This window comes from Trachemys scripta, chromosome 8 (assembly GCF_013100865.1).
Source record: "Trachemys scripta elegans isolate TJP31775 chromosome 8, CAS_Tse_1.0, whole genome shotgun sequence".
Taxonomy (NCBI): Eukaryota; Metazoa; Chordata; order Testudines; family Emydidae; genus Trachemys; species Trachemys scripta.
The window spans coordinates 48,633,204-48,657,577 of NC_048305.1; the positions used below are offsets into that span (position 1 = coordinate 48,633,204).

The 24,374-nt window shown below is 44.1% G+C and overlaps 2 protein-coding genes across 10 annotated transcripts in view; both read right to left on the reverse strand.

Moving 5' to 3' along the window:
• The window catches only part of SERPINC1 (serpin family C member 1), a 21,064-nt gene extending 7,184 nt beyond the window's left edge, over positions 1 to 13,880 (reverse strand). Inside the window, exons 1-6 of the mRNA XM_034779606.1 lie at positions 13,710 to 13,880; positions 7,868 to 8,246; positions 4,948 to 5,163; positions 4,447 to 4,584; positions 2,962 to 3,355; positions 2,339 to 2,403 (exon numbers count right to left, since the gene is read on the reverse strand). Coding sequence (XP_034635497.1) covers positions 2,339 to 2,403; positions 2,962 to 3,355; positions 4,447 to 4,584; positions 4,948 to 5,163; positions 7,868 to 8,242 — 1,188 coding nt within the window. The 5' untranslated portion in view covers positions 8,243 to 8,246; positions 13,710 to 13,880. The remainder of the gene's footprint in view (positions 1 to 2,338; positions 2,404 to 2,961; positions 3,356 to 4,446; positions 4,585 to 4,947; positions 5,164 to 7,867; positions 8,247 to 13,709) is intronic.
• A 2,204-nt stretch (positions 13,881 to 16,084) lies between these two features.
• Positions 16,085 to 24,374, reverse strand: part of RC3H1 (ring finger and CCCH-type domains 1) — a 104,186-nt gene continuing 95,896 nt past the window's right edge. For 6 of the 9 annotated variants that reach the window (XM_034779609.1, XM_034779617.1, XM_034779616.1 and 3 more), the window contains one exon: positions 16,085 to 24,051. In XM_034779609.1, coding sequence (XP_034635500.1) covers positions 23,901 to 24,051 — 151 coding nt within the window. In that variant the 3' untranslated portion in view covers positions 16,085 to 23,900. The remainder of the gene's footprint in view (positions 24,052 to 24,374) is intronic. The other 3 variants (XM_034779607.1, XM_034779612.1, XM_034779610.1) reach the window with 1 other exon arrangement.

Here is a 24,374-nt window from a genome sequence, read left to right on the forward strand (position 1 = left end):
CAGCAGCCCAGACGCTGGCCAGGGGCTGGGCGCAACGTACGCGCTGCTGGGTCCCTGCAACAGGCCCGGGGGGTTCGGGGGCGCCACAGCCGCAGCCGCCGAGCGCTATGGCCGCTTCCTCCCCCGGCGGCAGTGGGAGCTGCAGCAGCGGCTGCTCCCGAGTCCCGCTGCCCGGGGGGGGAGAACAGCCGCGGGCTGCCCCCCTCCTCTCCCTACCGCCCGACTGAGTCCTGCCTGCTGGGGTCCAGGCCGGACTCTTACTCACCCCGGCCCCGCGCTTCCCCTGAGTCTCCCGGGCCTCCCTCCAGCGCTTGTGGAGGGGGGAGGAATGGTGAGCCCGGGGAAGAGGCGGGGATTCGGGGAGGGAGCCAATCGGGAGAGGAGGGGGCGGGGGCGGGGCGGGGAGGCGCGAGCACTTCCAGGCTCCAGGCTCTGGAGCATTTCCTTGTTTGTCCAGTGTCCCGACCGCACGTCGGTCGGGACGCGGGACAAACAAGGAAATATCGGGACAGTCCCGATAAAATCGGGACGTCTGGTCACCCTATGTCTGACTAACCTAACTGCCTTCTATGATGAGATAACTGGCTCTGTGGATGAGGGGAAAGCAGTGGACGTGTTATTCCTTGACTTTAGCAAAGCTTTTGATACGGCCTCCCTCAGTATTCTTGCCAGCAAGTTAAAGAAGTATGAGCTGGATGAATGGACTATAAGATGGATAGAAAATTGGCTAGATCATCGGGCTCAACGGGTAGTGATCAATGGCTCCATGTCTAGTTGGCAGCCGGTATCAAGCCGAGTGCCCCAAGGGTCGGTCCTGGGGCCGTTTTTGTTCAATATCTTCATTAATGATCTGGAGGATGGCAAGCACTGCACCCTCTGCAAGTTTGCAGATGACACTAAACTGGGAGGATTGGTAGATACGCTGGAGGGTAGGGACAGGATACAGAGGAACCTAGATAAATTACAGGATTGGGACAAAAGAAATCTGATGAGGTTCAACAAGGACAAGTGCAGAGTCCTGCACTTAGGACGGAAGAATCCCATGCACTGCTACAGACTAAGGACTGAGTGGCTAGGCAGCAGTTCTGCAGAAAAGGACCTAGGGGTTACAGTGGACGAGAAGCTGGATATGAGTCAACAGTGTTGCCAAGAAGGCAAACGGCATTTTGGGCTGTATAAATAGGGGCATTGCCAGCAGATTGAGGGATGTGATCATATTCCCCTCTATTCGGCTTTGGTGAGGCCTCATCTGGAGTACTGTATCCAGTTTTGGGCCCCACACTACAAGAAGGATGTGGAAAAATTGGAAAGAGTCCAGCGGAGGGCAACAAAAATGATTAGGGGGCTGGAGCACATGACTTATGAGGAGAGGCTGAGGGAACTGGGATTGTTTAGTCTGCAGAAGAGAAGAATGAGGGGGGATTTGATAGCTGCTTTCAACTACCCGAAAGGGGGTTCCAAAGAGGATGGATCTAGACTGTTCTCAGTGGTAGCAGATGACAGAACAAGGAGTAATGGTCTCAAGTTGCAGTGGGGGAGGTTTAGGTTGGATATTAGGAAAAACTTTTTCACTGGGAGGGTGGTGAAGCACTGGAATGGGTTACCTAGGGAGATGGTGGAATCTCCTTCCTTAGAGGTTTTTAAGGTCAGGCTTGACGAAGCCCTGGCTGAGATGATTTAGTTGGGGATTGGTCCTGCTTTGAGCAGGAGATTGGACTAGATGACCTCCTGAGGTCCCTTCCAACCCGTGATATTCTATGATCACGATCACTGGCTATTGAAATGTTTTAAAGCAAGTTTTATGGTTAAGTAAAAGGATATTTGTTGTCTCAACTTCCCAGGACAAACAACTTTAATATTAAAGCAGCAGATCAGAACCGTCTAAAATAATGACATTGAATTTGTTGCCCTGCCAAAAACCTGGATTCCCCCCACCCGCACCGCCATTCTTTGGCAGCAAGCCTTACAGGGTATTTCTTGCATAGGCCCAACAATGCTGTAGGGGTCTGATCCAAAGCCCTCTGAAGTCAATGGGAAGACTTGACTTCAACAAGCTTTGGCTCAGGCCCTAGGTTCTTTACAGACTCTGAACCACATGTTCTACTTTGTGCTGTTGGGCTTTGGAATTTAATTGTTGGTGGTTTTGGTGCCGTATCTTCCCCTGCCACAGACTGGAACCCAGAAGAGAGTCACAGGCTTAGATCAGAGATGAGTGGCACAATTTTAAGTTTATCGGAGGGGAGAGGAGGGAAGGGAAAGGTTTTTGCTGTTGAAAAGACTAAATAAAAAGTTACATTAAAAGAAAAACTACAGGAGAGCACCGGAAAGCAAGGCTTACCTCAAGGAAGGCTTTGTGGAAAGCATCAGACACATACAGGTCTGTACGGCCCTCTGCAACTATACCTAAAAAAAAAAAACCCAACAAGCCATAAACAGACAGGGAAATTCAAGAACAGATTTTTGAGAAGCCAACACTCTGAGCACCAAAGCATTTTGATCTCACACCAGAGGAAGTTTGAGGCAGACAATCAACATTGATGGGGAAAGGGCAAATTAAATGAGGACAAGGGTCAAGCTAACGATCCAAATTCTGCCCTGCTGCCGTTGTATTGGGCCCACAGTGACATCAGGGGAAATCCTAAGTGTTTGTATCTAAGGGCAGATTTGGGCCCTTAGCACTGAACAATTTGCAGGCAAGTTTAGTACTGGTGGAAGATGCCAGTCTGACAACCCTTTCTCTGTAGATTCAACCCTGACCCACACAGGCCACCCCTAGGATCAGAGGGGACTTTTCCCCAGTGGTGACAGTGGATTTTGTGATTAGGACACTTGTGCACTGCTCAGTGGAGAAGCCACTACAATTCTAGCACTGCTTTCAAATACTTGGCGCCCCTCCACACAGTGCTGCTTCATTTCATTTCCCTCCCCCCACTCTCACAGTGGGAACCTGTCAGGACTGACCTGGCAGCTTGGCATGTTCAGGGCTGAAGAGATCCACCAGCCCCATGTGCTGCAGCTTCTCCTTCAGACTGAAGTTGTCTTCGATGCGGAAGCGGGGCAGGTAGACAGAGAGCAAGATCTCCTTCATAGAGCCCAGCCAGCTCTGCAGCCGCTCTGGGGTCAGGTCCCGCTCTACTTCTCCAAGAGATGTGTCCATGGTGGGCAGGATGAGAACCATGGTGATGTCATCCCCTTTGTACGGTAGCTCCACCACCTGCACATGGTCGCTGGGGACGGAGACGTGACGGAACTTGTTCTCCTGGTACATCATGGGGGTGGCACAGATTTGGCCGTTGCTTCTATAGAACTTATCCCTTTTTGTGTTCTGAGCAGGGAACTCTGATTTCCAGTGCCCCTGGGGGACCATAAAGACAAACAGTAATCAGTCACAGATCAGAGAATCCCAGCTCCACGCCCAGCACACGCTGAGCCACGGGGGATCAGTGCATTGCTCTCCCCTCTTTAAAAAGGGAGGCTCTCCGGACCATGCTTGGCTTCCCATTTGTTACTAGCAGCACCTCCCATTGTCCATGCTAGTGATGGGAAGGACTAGGGGGGTTTTGCCTGTTACAAAACTTCAACAAGGATTCCATTTTTCAGGAGCAAACTGAGATCAAGGTAACATTGAACCTGAATCCCCCAAAGTTTTGAGAGAGAAGAAGCTGGCTCACCACTGTTGTGGTGAATAGTGCTTTGCATTTCTGTAGTTAACAATGAGGTTAGCCTCACAACCTCCCCCCCCACCCACAGTGGGGAGGAGGCGGCTACGGATAGGGAAACAGACACGGAGAGGCTAAGTGACTTAGCTGATACCACATAGCAGCTCAGTGGCAGAGCTGGTTAGGGAACGGACAACTCCCCTATCCTGGAAGGATGCTCTTCGCCCCTCCCCCCCCCCACTATCTCCCTGAAACGGAATTGATGTACAGAACTCACTGGCTTGTCCCCAGTTGTGCTGATTGGGGACTGTCCATCTCACCACAGCTTGGGCAATGAAATCAGAGCAGTCAGATGTACTTTCTGGGCTGTAGAATTTGGAGCTAGATTCAAATTTCAGACCCTTGCCATATCTTAGGGGTGTTTGGATCTGGGATTTTGGCACAACCCAAATAGGGCCCCGGCACGGAATTCTGATCTGGATTCCAGACCTCTCCCCGCAACACAAAGATCAGGGATGGGAAGATTCAGGTTTTTGGTTTGGTTTGCACCCCTCTCTACCTTATAGTGAGCTTCACTTTTCAGTTCTCTGTCCCAATGTTGGTATGTTTGGGTTTTCACTGAGTCATCATAGCTGACAGGCCTGAGCCAGCCTCTCTGTTTCTTAAAGCTTCAGTGTGTCTGGGCTAGGAGAATGATCTACTGACTTCTCATCACCCCACCCAAAGCCTGGCTATAGACCTCCCCTCTCCCCAGGGAAGCAAATTTCCCAAGGGTTGTTTCCTGTACCTTAAAGTAAATGGTGTTGACCAGCACCAGCACAGTGAGGTCATCAATGCCTCCCTCAGGGATCACGTCAGTAATGCGGTTCTCAGTTTTATTAGCGATCCACTCATTAATTAGAGTCCTGGACTGCTCCGGCTTTTCCTGGAGGAATAGACCCAAAACAATAAGTTACATGGGGATTTTAACACCCCATTGTCTCTCTGCAGGAGGCAGCCATCAACAAGTGTGTGGGGGGGGGCATGTTCCCAGTACAGACCGTGTGTTCTGAGCACCATGCTGCAGTACTCAGAAGTGAGAACCTTGTAAATGGATGAACCCGAATCTGAGCTTAAAGCAGGTTCGGTCAGTAGCAAAACTGTGCTGCATTCAAGCACATAAGTCATACACAGCCCCTTGCCCCTGGGTCACAGCACCCACTAGGCCACTCAAGCGAGGTAAGGGAGAGAATTTATCAACAGCACAAGGATTTGGAAAGGGATAGAAACCAAAGTCCTTCGGACTCACTTTGAAGTTCAAGGGCCAGAGTTTGGCTCCATAAACCACCTCACTGATGTTCTGGTAGGTCTCGTTGAAGGTCAGAGATTTCTCCCCAAAGAGACGATTGGCCGACACCAGCTCTGAGGATTTGTTGGCCTTCTTATAAAGCCGGCAATTCAGCTTGGCGAAGAAGAAGTGGATCTGATCAGATGTCTTCTCTGAAATGGTGTCAAACCGGAAAACCTAGGTAACCAAAGGAGAGAGAAGGAATCACAGACGTGGCTCCCCATTTCCTGTAGCCACAGGCAGAGGGGACAGGCTGATAACTGTTCAACAACTCCACAGACACAGGGACACTGGACCACTCACTCTGGACTTGGTGAGAGCTCTTGGTTTGTTTGGGTTTAGTCACATGGAAACAGAGATAGGCCTGATCCAACCCCCTGGATAGGGTCTGGAGATTTGTGGAGTTTAGACACATCCACAAACTTTTCAGCTGAGCCCCCGTCTCTCTCTCTGCAAGAAAGCTGGGTGCAGCTATGCAGAAACAAGGCTTTGAACTGTCCAGAATACAAACACCGTTTAACAAAGAAAATCATACGGCTGCTCCTTTCTCTCCTCCCCTTCAAAGCACAGATGTCTCCTCTCCCACACTCAGACTATATCCTGCCCATCCCCCTCCCCAATTGCCCCTTTTGCCTGATCCCTTCTTTTAAGCCTCTACCTTACACCAAGAATGGCTTCACAATTCTCATTCACCAACCGTCCTCCCTCTTTCCTTTCAGGGAACAAATGGAGCCCTTATGAGTGCTACACGTGGAATCAGGGGGCCTGGATTCTTTTAAATCCTGGGCACTAGCCTGGGAAACTGGGAGACCCAGTTTCAGTTCCCAGCTCTGCTGGAGGATTTCTGCGCGACTTGGGGCAAGTCACTAAGCGTTTGTCTACCCAGGAAATGTTTCTAGTTATACCACCAGTACAGTCACACCACTGCAACTATCCATGTGGACTTGCTTATTCAGGAATAAGAGTCCACTTGGGTGTTACACCAGTGTAATGATAGTGGTTTAAATTCCTATTTACAATAGCATAACTTTCCCAGGCAGACAAAGTCCTAGCCTCCCTGGGCCTCAGTGCCCCTTCTGAAACTTCCCTACCTCACAGGGGTGTTGGGAGGATAAATACATTAAAGATTAGGAGGTGCTCGGATAGGACAATAATGGGGGTGCATCTAGGTACCTTAGACAAATGACTCCACTACAGAGGAAACCGATGTCAGCTGAAGAACCAGCACATCTGGCTCACAGTCCTGTGCCCAGAGCACACCTCTCACTTGGTTAGTCAAAGCAGAGCAGTACAAGCAAAATGAACAGAGCTAGAATCCCAATTATAATTGAGGGCTTTAACAATCTGCCATTCAGGTAATGGGTGGATCTTGTTTCTGCAACTGCCGCTTTACTACAGCCCATGCAATCATTTACTCATGAGGCAGGAGCACTTACCTTGCTGCAGTAACTTCTGCTTAGAGATCTAATGCCAAATACAAATGGGCACAAGCCATTTATAGTCTCAGCTGCACTCCCCTCTATTGGCTTCTATCCCATGGAGTTTTCACACACACTCTGGAGGAGCCCTCTGAAAACTAACACTGCCATGGTCTCAGTAGGAAACTGGAGACCCTGGAAATCCCAAGTTACAGCCTAGTGACACCATGCCTAAAGTGCCCTTTGCTGGCTAGTGAGAGAACCAGAAAACCCTGCTCCTCACTTCGACTTCTCTCTGTGTTAGCTTTATTTTCAGTCTTTCCAAAGAGACGCTCATGCAAGTGGAAGCTCGTTTCACTCAGGCCACCCGAGAGTCACCACCCGGCAACAACTGGGTGTGGATCCGGAGAATGCCCTTGAGCTGGCTCCAGGGAGATGCCTCAGGCACCTTTTCATTGATTCATATTTTTGCTAGTGGGATCTCTAGCAAAGTGAAGATACTGAGCCTGTCTTCCAAGTCTATTGTGAATGGTGCTAGCTTAGCCGTGCACCGTTGGAAGCAGTTGCGCATGTGATCTCACAAGGGGCTACATCCAGCCACATTAGCATCAATGGGACTTATGCCATTGACTTCAATGGGAGTTGGATCAGCCTGAGGTTCATTAGAAGCACACTGGTGGGACCACTCAGTGGTTAGCACCATAGATTTCCCTAGGGCAGGCACAGGCTGATAACTGCACTGGGGGTCTCTTAAGTGCCTTGAGATCAGTAAGGGACTCAGCTTCCTGGATATTGGGTGATGCTGTGAATTTATTTTGTTTGAACACAGAAGTCAGTCTGTGGTCTCCACCCCATCCCTTATTCATTCCAGGAGATAACCTTTGTCTGGCAGCATCTCCATGGAGCGATAGGAGAGTTATTTTCCCTTATCTGGATAGGGGCATCCAGAGTTTGGGCTGCTGGAGGAAGAGGGAGGAGCTGTAACACTAACCCCATGCCCAGGTCTCATTAGGTTTCCCTCAGTTTTCAGCACAAGAATGATCTATCCCTGCATGTCTAACATAGCCTAGCTACACATTGTCACTAGGAGCCAAGCATTTGCCTTCTCCTCCGTGCCCCTTGAAGAGTTTCCCGCTCCTCCATATGGAGTCAATAGGCCCGAACCCAGCGTGCATCAGAAGAATTTACTCCAACCACTGGAGCTAGAGGAGTTGGGATTCCCAACAGACCAGGGGAAAGCCATCCTGAAGCTTCCTGCAGTGCTCTCCACAAGGACAGGTGTCCTGACAAGGGGCTTGTTTAGCCAAAAGGTCTCTCTCTCTCTAAGCAGGGAAATGTCCTGAGTGGAGGAGCCTGAGAGAGCTTTATCACCGACAAACAGCTGGCAGCCAGCCTTTAGTAACCTTGCTCTAACCTCAGTTGTTAGGATAGCAACTTGAAGAGGCTGAGATGGTGCCACTCACCTCCATGAGCTGCTGGAGGGTGTTACCGCAAGCACCAAGTTTGGTCATCGCAAAGGCCGTGGAGATGCTGAGGGGTGACATGAAGATGTTTTCATTGTCATTCTTGGAATCTGCCAGGTATTTGTAGAATTCCGTGGCGAAGTGGGTGTTGGCCTTTGATAACTCCCAGACACGGGGATTAGTAGATTCTGGAATCTTCTCCTTCACTTGCTCCAACCCTAGCCCTTCACTCTCCTTCTTCTCAGGGTTACGGTAAATGCACATGGGATTCACTGGGATATCCCTTGGCTTTGCAGTGCAGATATCTTCCACAGGGTGGTACTGAGGAGCTACTGCACCCCAGAGGCTGATGATCAACCACATGAATAGATGCATCTTCCTGAAACCAGCAAGAGAAGTTACAATCCAGCTGCAAGCCTTGCATGAGCCATCCCTCCAAATGGACTCATGGACATAACAGCCACTGTATTCATCTCCTCTCCAAACTCACTAGTCCCATTGTAAACTTCATATGGAAATCGTTCCATACCTCAGGGCTGTCGATTAATCACAGTTAATTAACACGATTAACTCAAAACAATTAATCATGATTTAAAAAATTAATTGGTGTTTTAATAGCATGGTTAGACAATAGAATACCAATTGAAATGTATTAAATATTTTTGGATGTTTTGCTACATTTTCAAATATATTGTATTCTGTGTTGTAATTGAAATTAAAGTGTACAGTGCTCACTTTATATTTTTTATTACAAATATTTGCACTGTAAAAATGATAAAACAGTATTGTTCAATTCACCTCATTAAAATACTGTAGTGCAATCTCTGTCGTGAAAGTGCAACTTACAAAGGTAGATTTTTTTTGTTACATAACTGCATTCAAAAACAAAAGTATGTAAAACTCTGGAGCCTACAAGTCCACTCAGTTCTACTTCTTGTTCAGCCAATCGCTAAGACAAACAAGTTTGTTTACATTTATGGGAGATAATTGCTGTCCCCTTTTTATTTACAATGTCACCTGAAAGTGAGAATAGGCATTCGCCTGGCACTTTTGTACCTGGCATTGCAAGGTATTTACATGCCAGATATGCTAAACATTTATATGCCACTTCATGCTTCGGCCACCATTCTAGAGGACATGCTTCTACGCTGACGACTCTCGTTAAAAAAATAATGCATTATTAAATTTATGATTTAACTCCTTGGGGGAGAATTGTATGTTTCCTGCTGTTTTACACACATTCTGCAATACATTTCATGTTCTAGCAGTCTCAGATGATGACCCAGCAGATGATGTTCATTTTAAGAACAATTTCACTGCAGATTTGACAAAAATGCAAAGAAGGTACCAATCTGAAATTTTTAAAGATAGCTACAGCATTCGACTCAAGGTTTAAGAATCTGAAGTGCCTTCCAAAATCTGAGAGGGACGAGGTGTGGAGCATGCTTTCAGAAGTCTTAAAGGAGCAACACACTGATGTGGAAACGACAGAACCCGAACCACCAAAAAGGAAAAAAAAAAAAAAAAAAAAAAAAAAATCAACCTTCTGCTGGTGGCATCTAACTCAAATGATGTAAATGAACATGCGTCGGTCCTCACTGCTTTGGATCATTATCGAGCAGAACCCGTCACCAGTATGGATGCATGTTCTCTGGAAAGGTGGTTGAAGCATGAAGGGACATATGAATCTTTAGCGTATTTGGCACATAAATATCTTGCGACACCAGCTACAACAGTGCCATACAAATGCCTGTTCTCACTTTCAGATGACATTGTAAACAAGAAGTGGGCAGCATTATCTCCTGCAAATGTAAACAAACGGTTTGTCTGAGCAATTGCCTGTACAAGAAGTAGGACTGAGTGGACTTTCTAGGCTCTAAAATTTTACACAGTTTTATTTTTGAATGAAGTTATTTTTTGTACAGAATTCTACATTCGTAAGTTCAACTCATGATAAAGAGATTGCACTACGGTACTTGTATTAGGTGAATTGAAAAATACTATTTTTTTTTTTTTACAATGCAAATATTTGTCATTAAAAATAAATATAAAGTGAGCACTGTACACTTGTATTCTGTGTTGTAATTGAAATAAAAATATTTGAAAAATGTAGAAAATATCCAAAAATATTTAAATAAATGGTATTCTATTACACCTCTACCTCGATATAACGCTGTCCTCTGGAGCCAAAAAAAAAAAAAAAAAAATCTTACCATGTTATAGGTGAAACCGCGTTATATTGAACTTGCTTTGATCCACCTGAGTGCGCAGCCCCCACCCCCACCCCGGATCACTGCTTTACCGCGTTATATCCGAATTCATGTTATATTGGGTAGTGTTATATCGAGGTAGAGGTGTATTAACAGCGCAATTAATCACGATTAATTTTTTTAACTGCTTGACCACTCTGTTCTAAACATTTTCCTAGTCATTAGCAGGAGATGAGCTCCATGCTCAGTCCCAGCTCTACTTTATGTTATTGAAAGTTACTAACATGGGAAATACCAAGTTGGAAGAGTGAGGGGACAGTAAAATGGTCTTTTAAAGTGGCAGTCCTACAAGGTGCTAAGTGGAGGTGCCCGTCCAGTGCCGACTGCTGTGCGAGGATCTCAATGCACTTTACATTCATTAACAGTCACTGGGCCCCTGCAAGTTATGTCAGTATTACTGATCGGGAAATCAGGCCAAGCAGAAAAGGGGCCATCAGGCACAGGTTAGCCAAATAACTATCACTGACTGATGGTCACACCTCTGCTTGTGCAGGAATTATAAATCCCACCACCTCTTATGTTGCTGTGATCAGCAGTAGCATAGCACCCCAGCCTAGTGTAGGCACAGTGGAATGTGCAGTGTTTAGTACACCTGTTTGTAAGGCTTCCATCACTATGGTTTCTACATGCATTTTTACGTGGCTTAACATTGGGTCTGATCAGATATCCTATGCACTGCAGCATACAGACCACACTTCTGTCTAGCTTGAAAGACAAGGAATGGAGACTTGGCTACTCGCCCAGGACTCAGAACTCCATGGAGAGCCTTTGCAAAAAGATGGATCTATCTTAGGTTTTCCCACAGTGCCCATCACCACAGTAACCCAGCATGGCATACTTTATGGCTAGGTGCAAGCGGAGGTGCATTTATCTAGAGTGATTCCAGAGATACAGTTCCACTACCAGTGTGGCCTCTGGCAGTACAATTTTGATTCAAAGGCATTTAAATAGAATGGTATTGGGAAGGAAGGGTGGCTTTGTGGTTAACACAGTGACCTATGACACAGAAGATCTGGGTTCCATTCCTGGCTCTATCACAAACACAGTGTGTGTGACCTTGTGCAAAAATCACTTAAGCTGCACCTCACTTCCTCATCTAGAATGGAGATAATGCCTCTTTTTTTGTGGTCTTTTCTCTTTAGATTGCAAGCTCTCCAGGGCAGAAACGGCCTTATTAGGTGTCTGCAGAATGGCTAGCACAATGATCTTGCTTGAGGGTGGTAGCCACTTTTATTATGTACATAATAATTAACAATGCCGTGGTGACAAGTGCTACAGAGATACCTAGAAACAGAATGAAGAGCTGCAGGCGAATAGCCAGGAAAGCTACCCGCAGCACTAGCTTCTGAACATTTCCTTCCCATTGGGAGCAATGAGCAAGGGGTCAAGGCAAGATTGAGATCTGCACCCAAGGATCTCTGCTGTGTATGTGGACAGCCAGAGCTGCTATTGCTTTCCTCACTTTTAGCCTACCATTCCTGCTGGAGGAGGTTTTTCTGAGTATTATAACTGCTCCACCAATAGTCTATAAGTGACTGATTTTGCATCATATCTCCCATTTCAGGACACTGGGAAGAGCAGCAGCAAGCTACAGGCCTCAACTCAGCTCTCAGTCAACTGCAAGGACAGGGTTATTTACAGGCACAGACATGCTGTCTCTGATAGCCTAATGTCCGAGTTGTCAAAGCTAAAAGCCCTTATAAAGTCATGTGCCTTAGTGCCTATCATCATAGTGTCTAGGCATTGCTTTTTCCATAACCAGGCTAAAACTCAGATGCATTCTTCAGGAGTCAAAAAAGCTAATAGAATGTTGTGACTCATTAAGAAAGGGATAGATAAGACAGAAAATATCATGTTGCCTCTATATAAATCCATGGTACGCCCACATCTTGAATACTGCATACAGATGTGGTCAGCCCATCTCAAAAAAGGATGTATTGGAATTGGAAAAGGTTCAGAAAAAAAGGGCAACAAAAATGATTAGGGGTATGGAACGGCTTCCATGTGAGGAGAGATTAATAAGACTGGGACTTTTCAGCTTGGAAAAGAGACGAGTAAGGAGGGATATGATAGAGGTCTATAAAATCATGACGGGTGTGGAAAAAGTGAATAAGGAAGTGTTATTTACTCCTTCTCATAACACAAGAACTAGGGGTCACCAAATGAAATTAATAGGCAGGAGATTTAAAACAAACAAAAGGAAGTATTTCTTCACACAACGCACAGTCAGTCAACCTGTGGAACTCTTTGCCAGAGGATAGTGTGAAGGCCAAGTCTTTAACAGTTCAAATAAGAACTAGGTAAGTTCGTGGAAGATCGGTCCATCAACAGCTATTAGCCAGGAAGGGAAGGGATGGTCTCCCTAGTCTCTGTTTGCCAGAAGCTGGGAATGGATCACTTGATGATTACCTGTTCTGTTAATTCCCTCTGGGGCGCCTGGCATTGGCCGTTGTTGGAAGACAGGATACTGGGCTAGATGGACCTGTGGTCTGACCCAGTATCATAAGAACATAAGGCCAGTGACTTCCGCATACGTGGGGCCACCCCTGGCAATACAAACCTTACTGAAAGATGCTCAGATATCACTGCAAAAGGCCTGGATGCAAACCTAAATAGAGCAGAAAAGATTGGCTGGTCCTGCCTTATTCCATGAGAGAACTGAAAGTGGTCATGTTTTAAACACAGATGGTGGAATTCTAGTCTGACTGCAGTCAATGGCAAAACTCCCATTAGGTAAGATTTTTTTTTTTTTTGCGCACCCTTCTATCCTAATGTTGGAGAGGCAGGGTCAGGTAGAGAATTGCTTAATCAGCTCAAAATTGCAAGGCTCCAAGCAGTCTCTTGCATTGATCATGGGAAGTTCAGGAGTCAACAACATCCAGAACGCACTTTAGAAACATCCTACTCCTCCTCCTCCCCTCCCCAGAGTCAGGGTCCACAGATCCCAGTAATTTTCCATTCCAGTACCTTTGCTCAACAACGTTGTCTTCTGACAAAGGGCAGCATTCACTAGTGTTACAAACTTATGGATAATTCTCTAGTGCCAGAGGTGTGCTCCCTCCACACTACGCTAGAAGTAGCGCTAAGAAATCAGTCACTATTATTTGCTCAGAGTGCTTGAAAGCCTAACAAATATTAAGGCGCTTAACCTTTGTGGAATTGCTCCCACCAGAGCTTGCGTGTGTGCGAGAAATTCCCAGGAAAAGTAGGTGCCCCACTAAGATCCCCAACCTGAGGCAAATAGCATTTTAGAGAGACAAGTGAGAGCAAGCCAGGACTTTCCAAGCCTCCTTGAAACAACTGCTCCCCACTTTACAGTTTAAGAAGTGAAGGGTTTGCAGGCATTCTAGTGAGCAGCAAGTGGCGTAACCAGGATCTCTAGGAAACCTAGACAGAACTCTACAAATACCACCCCTCAGCACTACAGTCAGGGATCTCCGACAGACAAGCAGTCCAGCAGTGGCTGGAATGTGTAGATTTCTACAAAGTGGGATGAGTCCATGAGAAACCATGTTAATGAACATGAAAATCTCATTGGAAGCTAGCAGGACTGTGGAACCAATTCCTCTTACCTTGTGGTGTCTCAGATTCCTCGCCTACAGGACGTGAGCTGCAACGTACAGTGACAGGCACGCTTGCTTTAGAGCAGGGAAAAATCAGAGACAAAGCTAGTCAATAGTTGCTTCTGCACTGAAATTCTGCACTCCACCAGAGCTCAGTCAAGTCAGGGGAGAAAGGGAGGGAAGAGGTGGGATGTTGAGGTCAAAGGTTGATGACCAACCGTGGAAGGTTAAGCAAAGAGTTGAACAAAGCAATGTTTGATCTGAAAAAGGTTTTAAAGTTCAGTTTGATGAGGGAAAGTTTGGTCACCTTCTCCACATAGACTTCAGGGCTCCCCAATTCTGGCTGATAAAACACACAGAAGTTTTCCAGAATTAAAATGATTGTAGATTTAGAAACTTAGGTCAGGGCCAATTCCTCTCCGCCCCCTCCCCTCCTCCCCTCCTCAACCAAATACAAGTTGGAGAAGATTTGCGTAGTTTCCATTCTGCAGCAGTTTGGGCTAAATCACACACTTCTGTTCTTTAGTTTTCCCCATTGGTAAACTGGGGATCGTGATCCTTCACCATCTCACAACTGGCATGGATGGGAGCTTGGTGCTGATTTAATTCAACAACTCAGATGCAGTTTGCTCCATAAACATCATTTGATTTAAAAAAAGCCAATCAGATTGGTTTTATCATGCAATAATCAGTAACATCTTCACAATAGAGGCCACTGCAAGAGCACACACGAAACCCTCTATCCTCCAGACACTGCAAGACGCCCAGGATTATGCGTAAAAAACCGAAGTGTTTGTGAAGCACTGTCCTGTTTTCATTCCTGCCAGAGAGCAGGTTTTGGCAGAACCGGACTGTCAGCCAGAGCTGCAATGCAAGTTACTGAATAACACACAGATTAGTCCTTTGAAGGCATTGTTTGAAATGCCTCTCCATGGGAGATGAGCCATAAAGCTATGGTCTTTAGTACAGATAACCTACTAGAAAGAGAGCTCTAAAGGTTTATCAGACTGGGTTTCCAAGGTGCTGAGCACTGACAAATCCTATAAACTTCAATGGGAGTTTGGGGGTTCTCAGCACGACTGGATGGGGAGGGGGTAAGGGGAGGAGAGACCAACAGGTAATTGGTTTACATTCACCAAATATTTGTAGGCCTTGTAACTGAGAATACAACTTTCAACATATGCAAAGGAAGGCATTTGTCATGGCCCCCTCCCTTTAATTCATTGGGAATGTGTATTTTCCACCAGGACAAGAAAAGTACATTTGTATTACTGAGGAATTATCAACCAGTGCTGCAGCAAAGGGCTAAGAGCCTGGCCCAATGCATCCTGAAATTCACAAAGATTCCCACTGACCGTAGTGGGTGTTGGAAGGGCACCAATTAGAAAGTTAAGGTTGCAGCAGAATTGTGATTAAAATAAACAAACAAACAAATATCCATGTACATAGGGCAGCTTACATTGGCAAAAGGTAGACAGTAGTGCAGATTTGGGGCCATTTAGCCAAGAGACAAACCTCTCTCTGCTCCAAAAAGTGATTTGATTTTTAAAATGGACAGGTTTTTACAGCATGCAGGGTTGTTGTAGCCATGTCAGTCCCAGGATATTATAGATACAAAATGAGTCAGGAGCTCTCTTTTAGTGGACCAGCTTCTGTTGGTGAGAGAAGCTTTCGAGCTACACAGAGCTCTTCAGTCACCTTCTCTCTCTAGGCTCTTACAGTGCTTTGTTGGATCGTGGTCACTGCAACTGGGGGAGGCTCCCAAGACAGAAGACATGTCAAAACTGCATAGGCACTATTCTTGTGTCCGACATGGAAAATGCAGTAAATCAAATATTGTTTGCTTTTTGTCTGGTTCTGCGGAGCAGGCATTTTTTGTCCTGGTACCATGCTCTGTTGCACTGGGTAGGTGTCAGCATCTCAGGTTCCTCAAGTGACAGATGGAACTGGTGACCCACCCACACTCTCACCTGATGGGTAAGGTTCAGAAGCATCAGCCATAGTGCTGCTAAGGTCTCCCACCTTCAACTCTAGGGGAGAAAAGTCACCATTCACAATAGAGAAAATAAGAGGCCTTGTAGAAGGTCTACCCTAGTACAGCTAGGAAAAGCAGACAGGCCTCCAGTGTGTGACACTCACCTCGGCAGACTGCCTTTTGAAATATTACAAACCTTTGGATATGGCCACACTTTTGTGCAATGCACAGAGCACCATGTTGGCCCCACTGACATCAAGGAGGGTGTTGCACATGAAGCAGTGGAGCCACTGGAACGCAGGAAGGAAGGAAAGACATTTTGTTCAGCACTGACCTATAGGAACAGCACACAGGGATCCTTACTTATCCAAAATACTAAATAAGTTCAAGAAGTCATTCATGACTCGACTCAAATCTCATGGTCTCCTTTATTATCCTATTTTTTTTAAATTTTATTTTAATTTTTTTTTTGTTAAATATACCTCTGCAGGGCACAATCACATACAATCAATACGATTGGTAAATTACACAAGCTCTATCCCAAGCATATATGCACCAATGTTAAAAAGTTATTTTTAAAAAAACAAAACAAAAAAATAAAATAAATTCCACCCAAAAAGGTGATAATGACTGCAGAATGTCTCGGGGAGACCGGTATGAGCCTAAGAAACCACAGAAAACTAGGCTTACAAATAAAAGTATTTCTGTAGAGAAATCCCACAACTGGAAACAGTTAGGTGGCTTCTAAAGTGGGAATGCATGTGGTTGTGTGTGTTCTGTCTCTTAACTGTCACAGTCCTCCCACACACACCTAACACCCACTTCCCCATAGAGTGGAACAAAATGGGGACAGAGCTCTTAACATTACTATCACCGATTATCAAAAGCAGGAAAAAAAATAAAAATAAATCAAGCTACAGTGTAGCTGATAAGCTGACCTTCAAGGAAAGCTCCTCTTAGCACAGAGGCTGCTTACCTGGCAAGCAGAAGCCACGGGGAACGCAGAAATTCCTGACACTAGAAAAGCTAAGAGTCTCACGTTATTGGCTATTTTGTCCACATTGCAGCTGCCCACTTAGGAGAGGCTGCAAAGGAATGGCATAAAAATTACGAACAATGGAGCAGCTACGTTGCTAGGGGGGTTATTTCTCCTCTCCTGACTCAAGCTGTTTTCTGCATGCAGAGAAAGCTTCTGCCACCTCTAATAAAAGCTAGAAAGGAGCTCACTGCCTAGGTCCAGTTGTGGGATCTATCCAGTACACAATCTGGTTTGGATGCCAAAGACTTGTGAGTATTATCTGCCACAAATTATTAACAACTTTAATGTTACAGAGAAGCAAATGATTTTTAGTTTATACCATAAACATCAAATACACCACAGGATTTTGTTATTTAGTTACAGATACATATACATATTTCAGTATATCTAATACTTTTTCTTTTCATGGACTGCGTCTCCCTTTGGTTGTACTTTCCCCAAGACAAAACTGTTTTTCTATTTTTAAATTGATACTGCTGTGTTTTCCTTTTGGCCAAAACTTCCAGAACCAGGAGGAACTGGTGAAACTTACCCAGCTCCAGATCTATTGGGGAAAAGCATCCAGAATCTGGTGGCTGCAGCTCAGCACCTGAATGGAAGATGTCTGATTTTCAGAGGTGCTGAGCTCCTACTGGACTTAGAGGTTAACTTTGTGGAAGCTGCAGGGGCTCAGTAGCACTGAAGGTCAGACCACTTATTCAGGTGGTTAAACTGTCAACATCCAAGTTTGGACATTTTGGCCACGGTGTTATAAAGTTCCACCTACACTGGGAGGCTGTTGAGGAGGAAGTCCAGTGTACACACAGGAAGAGCCAAGTTCTTCATGCACTCCTTCATTAGATTTCAAAGAAAGCTCCACTCTCTCTGCTTATAGTGTTCAGCGTTCCCATGGCATGAAACTGCTCTCACCACTTATACATTTAAATGACATTAATGCTCCTTTCTCCTTCAATTAAGGTCCCATCTACATCACAACAATCAACTGCTTCCAAGGATGAGGCATGATTAGAGATACAGTTAACACGTGGTTTTTACAAAATGTGGAACCTGTGTTAGGAGACTCTGTTGGAATAAGGTCTCCCAGACCAGTTGACTTTTGACATATAACTGAACTGGCACTTAAGCCTCTTCCCAGTATCTGCCATTTTGTCAGAAAGCAAGTAGTTGATGGTATCGGTATTTAACAATATGGTATCAGTATTTAATTTTTATATTTCATATTAAAGTTATGGTGAGAGCAAATCCGTTTCAATGTCATATGGACAATCTTGGCCATGTACTCACATACCTCAAAGGACACAAAATGTGACTTCTCAGCACCAAGACTGTGTTTAGAAGGTAGCTCAGAAGTGTGATTAATTTTTAATATAAATTGAGATTACATTTAGCATGACAGGCTTTTCACCAGGTCAATGTCTGAATCACTATGCTGAACAAGACAGGGGAAGCGTTTTAGTATGTTAAAGAGATGTATAAACTTGTGGACAGTAGCATCAATCACTGTCAATACTGCCAATATTAGGAGATGGGGCAGAAAGTGTACATGTTTATAGACAAGGGGAGGAGAAGGAAATCAATATAATGGATGGTTATGGAGGTGAAGTCATGCCAGTTATTCTGCCTGCTCATATGAACTACTCTATGTAATTCTCCACACTCAAACAGCTTTTGAATGGATTGGTTTTCCATTTGTTAAACAGAGGAGACTAGCTGGCAGCACTGCTATTCAACGCTCTCATTTTTAGCACTGAATTTCTTTTTTTTTTTTTTTTTATTAAAGTTCTAGTCAATCTTTGACTAAAGATAGCTTCTTGACAAAGTGCTCCCTCTTCAAAAAGCTGCCCTGAGGGTTGGTACTTATCACTGACCTGTGGCTGTCAGAATATTTTTAAAAGCTCCACACTTTTGTGAATGGAAACAGCAAGAAGTGGAGGATTTTCCAATTACTTTTACTGTTTAGGTATTCCTCTCTGAATTTCAAAAGCGTAACCTGCAAGAGATTTAAGTGACCCCATGGAAAGTAGTTTAAAAAAAGGCTTTACTGTATGTCAAACTCAAAAGCCCAATTCTTCTACTTTGCAGTTCAGTGAGTTTGTCACAGATATTAAATACTTGTTATTAGTAGGCAACAATGTCCTTGCATGAAGTATTTGTACTGTATTTGATTTAAAGCAATGGTATAGCTGGACAGGAGTCTTGTCAGTCTCACTGGACTTCCTTAGAAGTCAGCAAAAATTCACATTTGCAGCAAACTAGTTTTTAGAAATTTTAATTTTAAACCAGCAAAATCCAACAAGTTAATCAGCAATAATGTTTATAAACATGGCTTTTTTAAACTATGTAAACTTCTAAGTGCCTTCTCTGCTACCTGTAAATTAGCTGAGAGAGTGCATGGGAGTGGATGAAAGAACAAGTATGAAAGTTAGAAGACTCAAATATATTAGGTGCTTAAACACACCCTTTTCAAATTGCGTAACTAGATGAACTGATGCCACCATTTAACATATGTTTAAGGCTTGACAATCATTAACTGTGCAAACTCCTACCAGGAAAATACAGTCAACTCACAAAATTCTACAAAGATTTGACTATCAAAACGGCTATCCTGGGGGAAAAAGGGTGAAAAAAAGTAAAGCACAAGTCTTTGGCTCTCCTTTAAAGAAAAACAGCAGTTTACCATGTTTATACAGACCCCCTGTTTGCCTACCAGTAGGGGCAATATCATATTTGTGCATCACTGAGTAATAACACCATTAGAAAAGGCAACTTCACAGAAGTTATTGGCTAAGCGAATTCATTTGAATGCTCTGTTTTGAGGCAGCAAGCTGTCACTGTTGCATGATCAGGGAGGATGATGGACAAGCCAGAGAGGTGGACCAGAGGGAGATAACACGGGTCAGTAGAACCGAGACAGCTGAAGAATTTGAGTTTAAAGTGGTAACAGCACTACATGTATGAAAGGTGCTCAGATCCACAGGATTTCTATTTTGAAATGGGGTAAGGCAGCCTACAAATGGCTAGAAGATAAGCATATATAATTCTACCATTAAGATAAGGGAACTGGGGCACATGTAAGAAGGAAAAAAACGCATGATACTACAGGAAAAATGAAATTGTTTATACTCCTAGTGGGTCAACTATTTGTGTCTGACATTGTGAAGACTAGCCTGCTGTTTGAAGTGTCTCATTTTTAGGGCTCTGTGCACATTATGGTTGAAACTCTGCTAGCAACAAGCACTCAAAGGTTTGATCTACACCAGCAAATCTACCTTACTTGCCATACAACATGATAGTGCCCTAACAGCAGTCCAACACTGTTCTTGCTGGAGTAGATGGGACCAAGCCAGGCTGTAGCAGTTTCATTTAACAGAAATGGACAATGTCCTGATGTAATAGGGACAGGGATAGGACACAGAAATGAGTGAAGCAGTAAACATAGCTGGTTCATGGGAATTTAGGTCATCTGTTTTAACAATCAGTCCTTGCATCTGAAGAGTGATGGGTTCTCAGCTCTGCTGGCAGGATTTTTCCACAGAAAGTGGATTTCAGGTACTGTCTTCGTGAAAACAAAGCCTTTTTCTGGTTCCCTATTTCCCTAGTTTTATCACCTAAACTTCTCCACAGAAACATAGGGAAAGGGCAAGAGCAGGAGAAAAAGGAAACAAAGCCAAAATCAATAAGGTTTGCACATATTAAACAGACTAGTTAACAAGCCAAACTACAATGCTGAGCAAACAGGGCATTCACCTGGAGAGACTGATCACAACAAGGACACTATGCACAAAAAGTACAGCACAAACAGGGGAAAAAACAACATTAAAGGTACTCTTTCTAATCCATGGGTTTAGTAGCATTTACCCTTGCTGACCTATGTGTAGTGATCTGAACAGTTCTTACTGTAGAATTTTTCTTTCCCTAGGCTTAGAGAAAAGAGGGTCAGTTCTCAACTGGAAATGCAATTAGTTGGCACAACAGATAATGGGCCATAATTTTTTTGCTCCCTCCAGATTTTCTTCCTACCGTGAAGGAGAATGTGCCATAGCACACAAATTTTTTGGTAATTTTAATTATTTTATGTAAAGAAGATTTTTCTAGTCAAAAGTAGAAAATCTGGCATTTGCCCTCCTAGGTTGGAATACTGCACTAAATTATCTTGACTAAAATGAGCTGGTGTTAATATAAACACAGCAGAAAAAAATGTTTCTTAAAAATAACGAAGTCAAAGCTGACCTGGTGGTGGTGATCTTCACTTCAGGAGTAGAGACCACAGCATGGGTACCTGAATCAGCTCACTCACCAGCACGCTGTCAAGCGCACTGAGCCCACCCTAACAGGGAGAAGGATGGAACAGAAATAATCTCTCAGCAAAGTCAGCCCAGTCCTCTTAAGCTGGAAGGATGGAGGCCATGATCAAGGAAGGGTGCAGGATGTAAACATGTGTGAGTGGAAGGATTAGTGCAGCTGGTGAGAATCCAGGGCAGAGAAGAGTCTTCCTCACAATCAAGGGAAAAAAAACAAGCCTCAGAACTGCTTTCTTCAGCAATTCTGAGGCCAAAGTTAAGCTAAGAGTGAAATAAACATGCACGAATGCACGAAGAGTGTGGCTGTGAGCTGAAAATGCTTTATCTTCGTTCCGTGCTTCTACCTCCCAATCAGACATTTGATCAGAACAGCTGCGCTCATGTGAAAAAATTCTTAAAACATACCCAATATATATACAGATATAACTATGTATATATGTATATATATATTTATATATATAAATTTTTATTTAAATAAAAAAGAAAGCTCGAATCCCAAGCCAATATGTGTATCAAATCCTTGACCAGCCAGGTCTGTAGGGCATAATCAAATTCAATGTGAAATAGTATATAAATGCGGTGCCTTGACTGGGCAAATTAAATAATCGCTACTCAAAAGAGTCTTCTGTTTGGACACTCTACTGGTAGGCAATAGTGGGACTGTATCTACCCCCTCCCCCATTTTGTTTAAATTAACAGTATAATGGATGCAAAGCTTAGTCCAAGGTTCCTATGACCTCAGCAGGAGTTAAGGGTTAAGAAACAACTAAACAAGAAAAGTATTAACTCTTGCTTTTACCCAACCAAAGCAATGCAATAAATTTATTACATAACCAGTGCTTTCTGATTTAGTAGTCTAATCCAGAAAGAAAAACAAAAGGCAGGCCACACGGGCATGGAGGGAGCGACACTGAACACACTCTTCTCCACTGAGTTTTCTATTCAGAGGGGCTCAGTTCAGTGCAGGCAGAAAGGGTCAAAATACATGCAGCAAGAGCAAAGCCTCAAAGATTTCTGTGCCTGTTAAGAGGAACTTCTCAGTGGAATGATACCACACAGAACTGAAAGGCTTGTGACTTCTTAAACCCACTTCCATTCAGGCGTCATCTTCACCTACCCACCTCCATTGGGAGACTGAGCAAATGACATAGGTCACAAAAAAAATCCTGGCTTTCAAGTATTCCAAATGCTTCTGGCAGGATCGCTGTTGGATCCGAAGTGGCATTTCTGGATGTAACTTTTCTCCAACAGAGAAGAAATGCTGGCTTCTGAAAGGATTCCATGCAGCAATGGCAGACCAAGCTAAAGAGCAGCACCTGGATTTCCAGCCATTGCTGTCCAATTCTGGTATGCACGGATCGTACCGAGCATTACTATTACTTCTACACTTGCCCTCCTCTACTTTTGCTAATTGCCAAGTTTTGTGCATGTAAACAAAAGTTCTCTTCCCATGAGAAGCCTTCACTGACACCACAAACAAATAAATTGCAGGCCAGAGGTGGCAGACTATAAAAGTAGACGACTTGTATTTATACACAAGCAGCTCAGTAATTAGCAGTAAGGGCAAAAAAGCTATAATTGAAATAGTTTAAAAAACAACAACAACAACAAAAACAACACCACGCAAATGGAAGGCCTGTTTCAAAGCTCATAGAAGTCAATGGAAGTGTCTTTACTGACTGATTTCAGTGGGCTTTGGATCGGGTCCATAACAGGTAGTCCATGCCCTTTCTGAAGCAACCCTAGATGCTATCATGAATGGAAGAGGCTGGGCTACAAAAAGAGACCCTTTATAAAAGACTATCTTCCTATGCCCTAACAAAGGAAACTTCCATCTTTCTAAATAGTGGCTGATGAAAAAGGGTCTTTGCAAGCTAGTTCTCAGTTATTTTCCTTCCTTAAAATCTGTGTTCTCGCTCTTTTTTTACCTTCCTATTGCAAGGGATGGAAACTTTTTGGTGCCTCTGTCATGTTGCTCAGCGACAACTGCTGGTTGGCCAAGCAGCTCAGGCACCGGACAACTAACTTCTTCAATTTCTCCTGGAAGTCTGAAACATACAGGTCTCAACTAGTTGAGGCCCTCTGTCCTTTGCTGAACTCTAATCCCAAACACAAAATACAATGTCATATCAGTTCCTAGTTAAATAAATGTAATGTGCATACACCACTCTCTTTGCTACTGCTTAAATAATAGCCTTGGGGATACATGCTGCAGTGGGATGGATATTATGGAATGCTTTCACTGAGCTGAGACGATTGCATCAACTGTGGCTAAAAGTCAATGGGTATAAGTAGAAAGGTATTGTAGGCGTTGGAGAACTCCTAGTTACAAGAAATTCATTTTAAAAACCTACTGATGTTTGCTGCATGTTTTCTGACACTGCAATTAATAGCCTCCCTCCATCCTACATCCCTCATTCACCTTTAAATTCATACAAGGAGGCGGCCGACGTTGTTCTGAGGTGAAAGGGAGTGGAGGTGGTAAGGAATTATACACTGGGTATGTAATAATACCAAAGTAAAAGAAAAAACCTACTTCATTAAGATCATACAATTAATCAAACAGAGTATATATATATAATATCTTTTTTTTAAAGCCCTGGATCCAAGGCGTCCGAAGTTATTAAAATAAAGTTCATTCACAGAACAAAAACAAATTTAATCTGAATTGCTTGCAGATACTGCTAATTTTTTTTTAATTAAAAAACGCATTAATGTGAACTATGTGCAGGGTTTGTTTCTAGTAGTGGTGTTTGTGCACATTGCCTCCGGACCTCCTGCTGCTGCTGCTCCTGCATTTCTCTGACTACCTTTAGAGGGAAGCGTGATGGAAGCTACCAACTCCTTCTCCCCAATAGAAACTCTGGGGGGATGCTTTCCTCACTTCATGGAGAAGAGGTGGGTGCAACTCCTGTTCTCTGGGAGTCCTGATGGTCTCCTCCCCCCTCTGGGTCCTCTGACAGGTTCAGAGATGTGGTCTTGTTTGACAGGAGGCTGATGTTCTCTTGTGTCAAGACTGATCCATTTGGAACATCACTGTGGAAGGAGGGATGCAGAAGGAGAAAAGGAGGATAAACAGATTTTAAAAAACTGTACAAGGCCCTGACTATTGTTGCTGCAGTGTCACAATGACCATCTGTGACTATTTCACGAGATAGATTCATTGTACAAGGCAAGCTTGTGCCTATTTACTTTTCACAAATACTCACCAGATCAGAAAAAATATACATTAAGGATAGTGGAAAACAAACACCACAATAAAGGAAAAAACTGTACAGTTTCTTTAACAGCACTTGATAGTATCATTTTATGAAATGCATATAGAATTAACTACCACTCAAATTATACATTGCATAAAC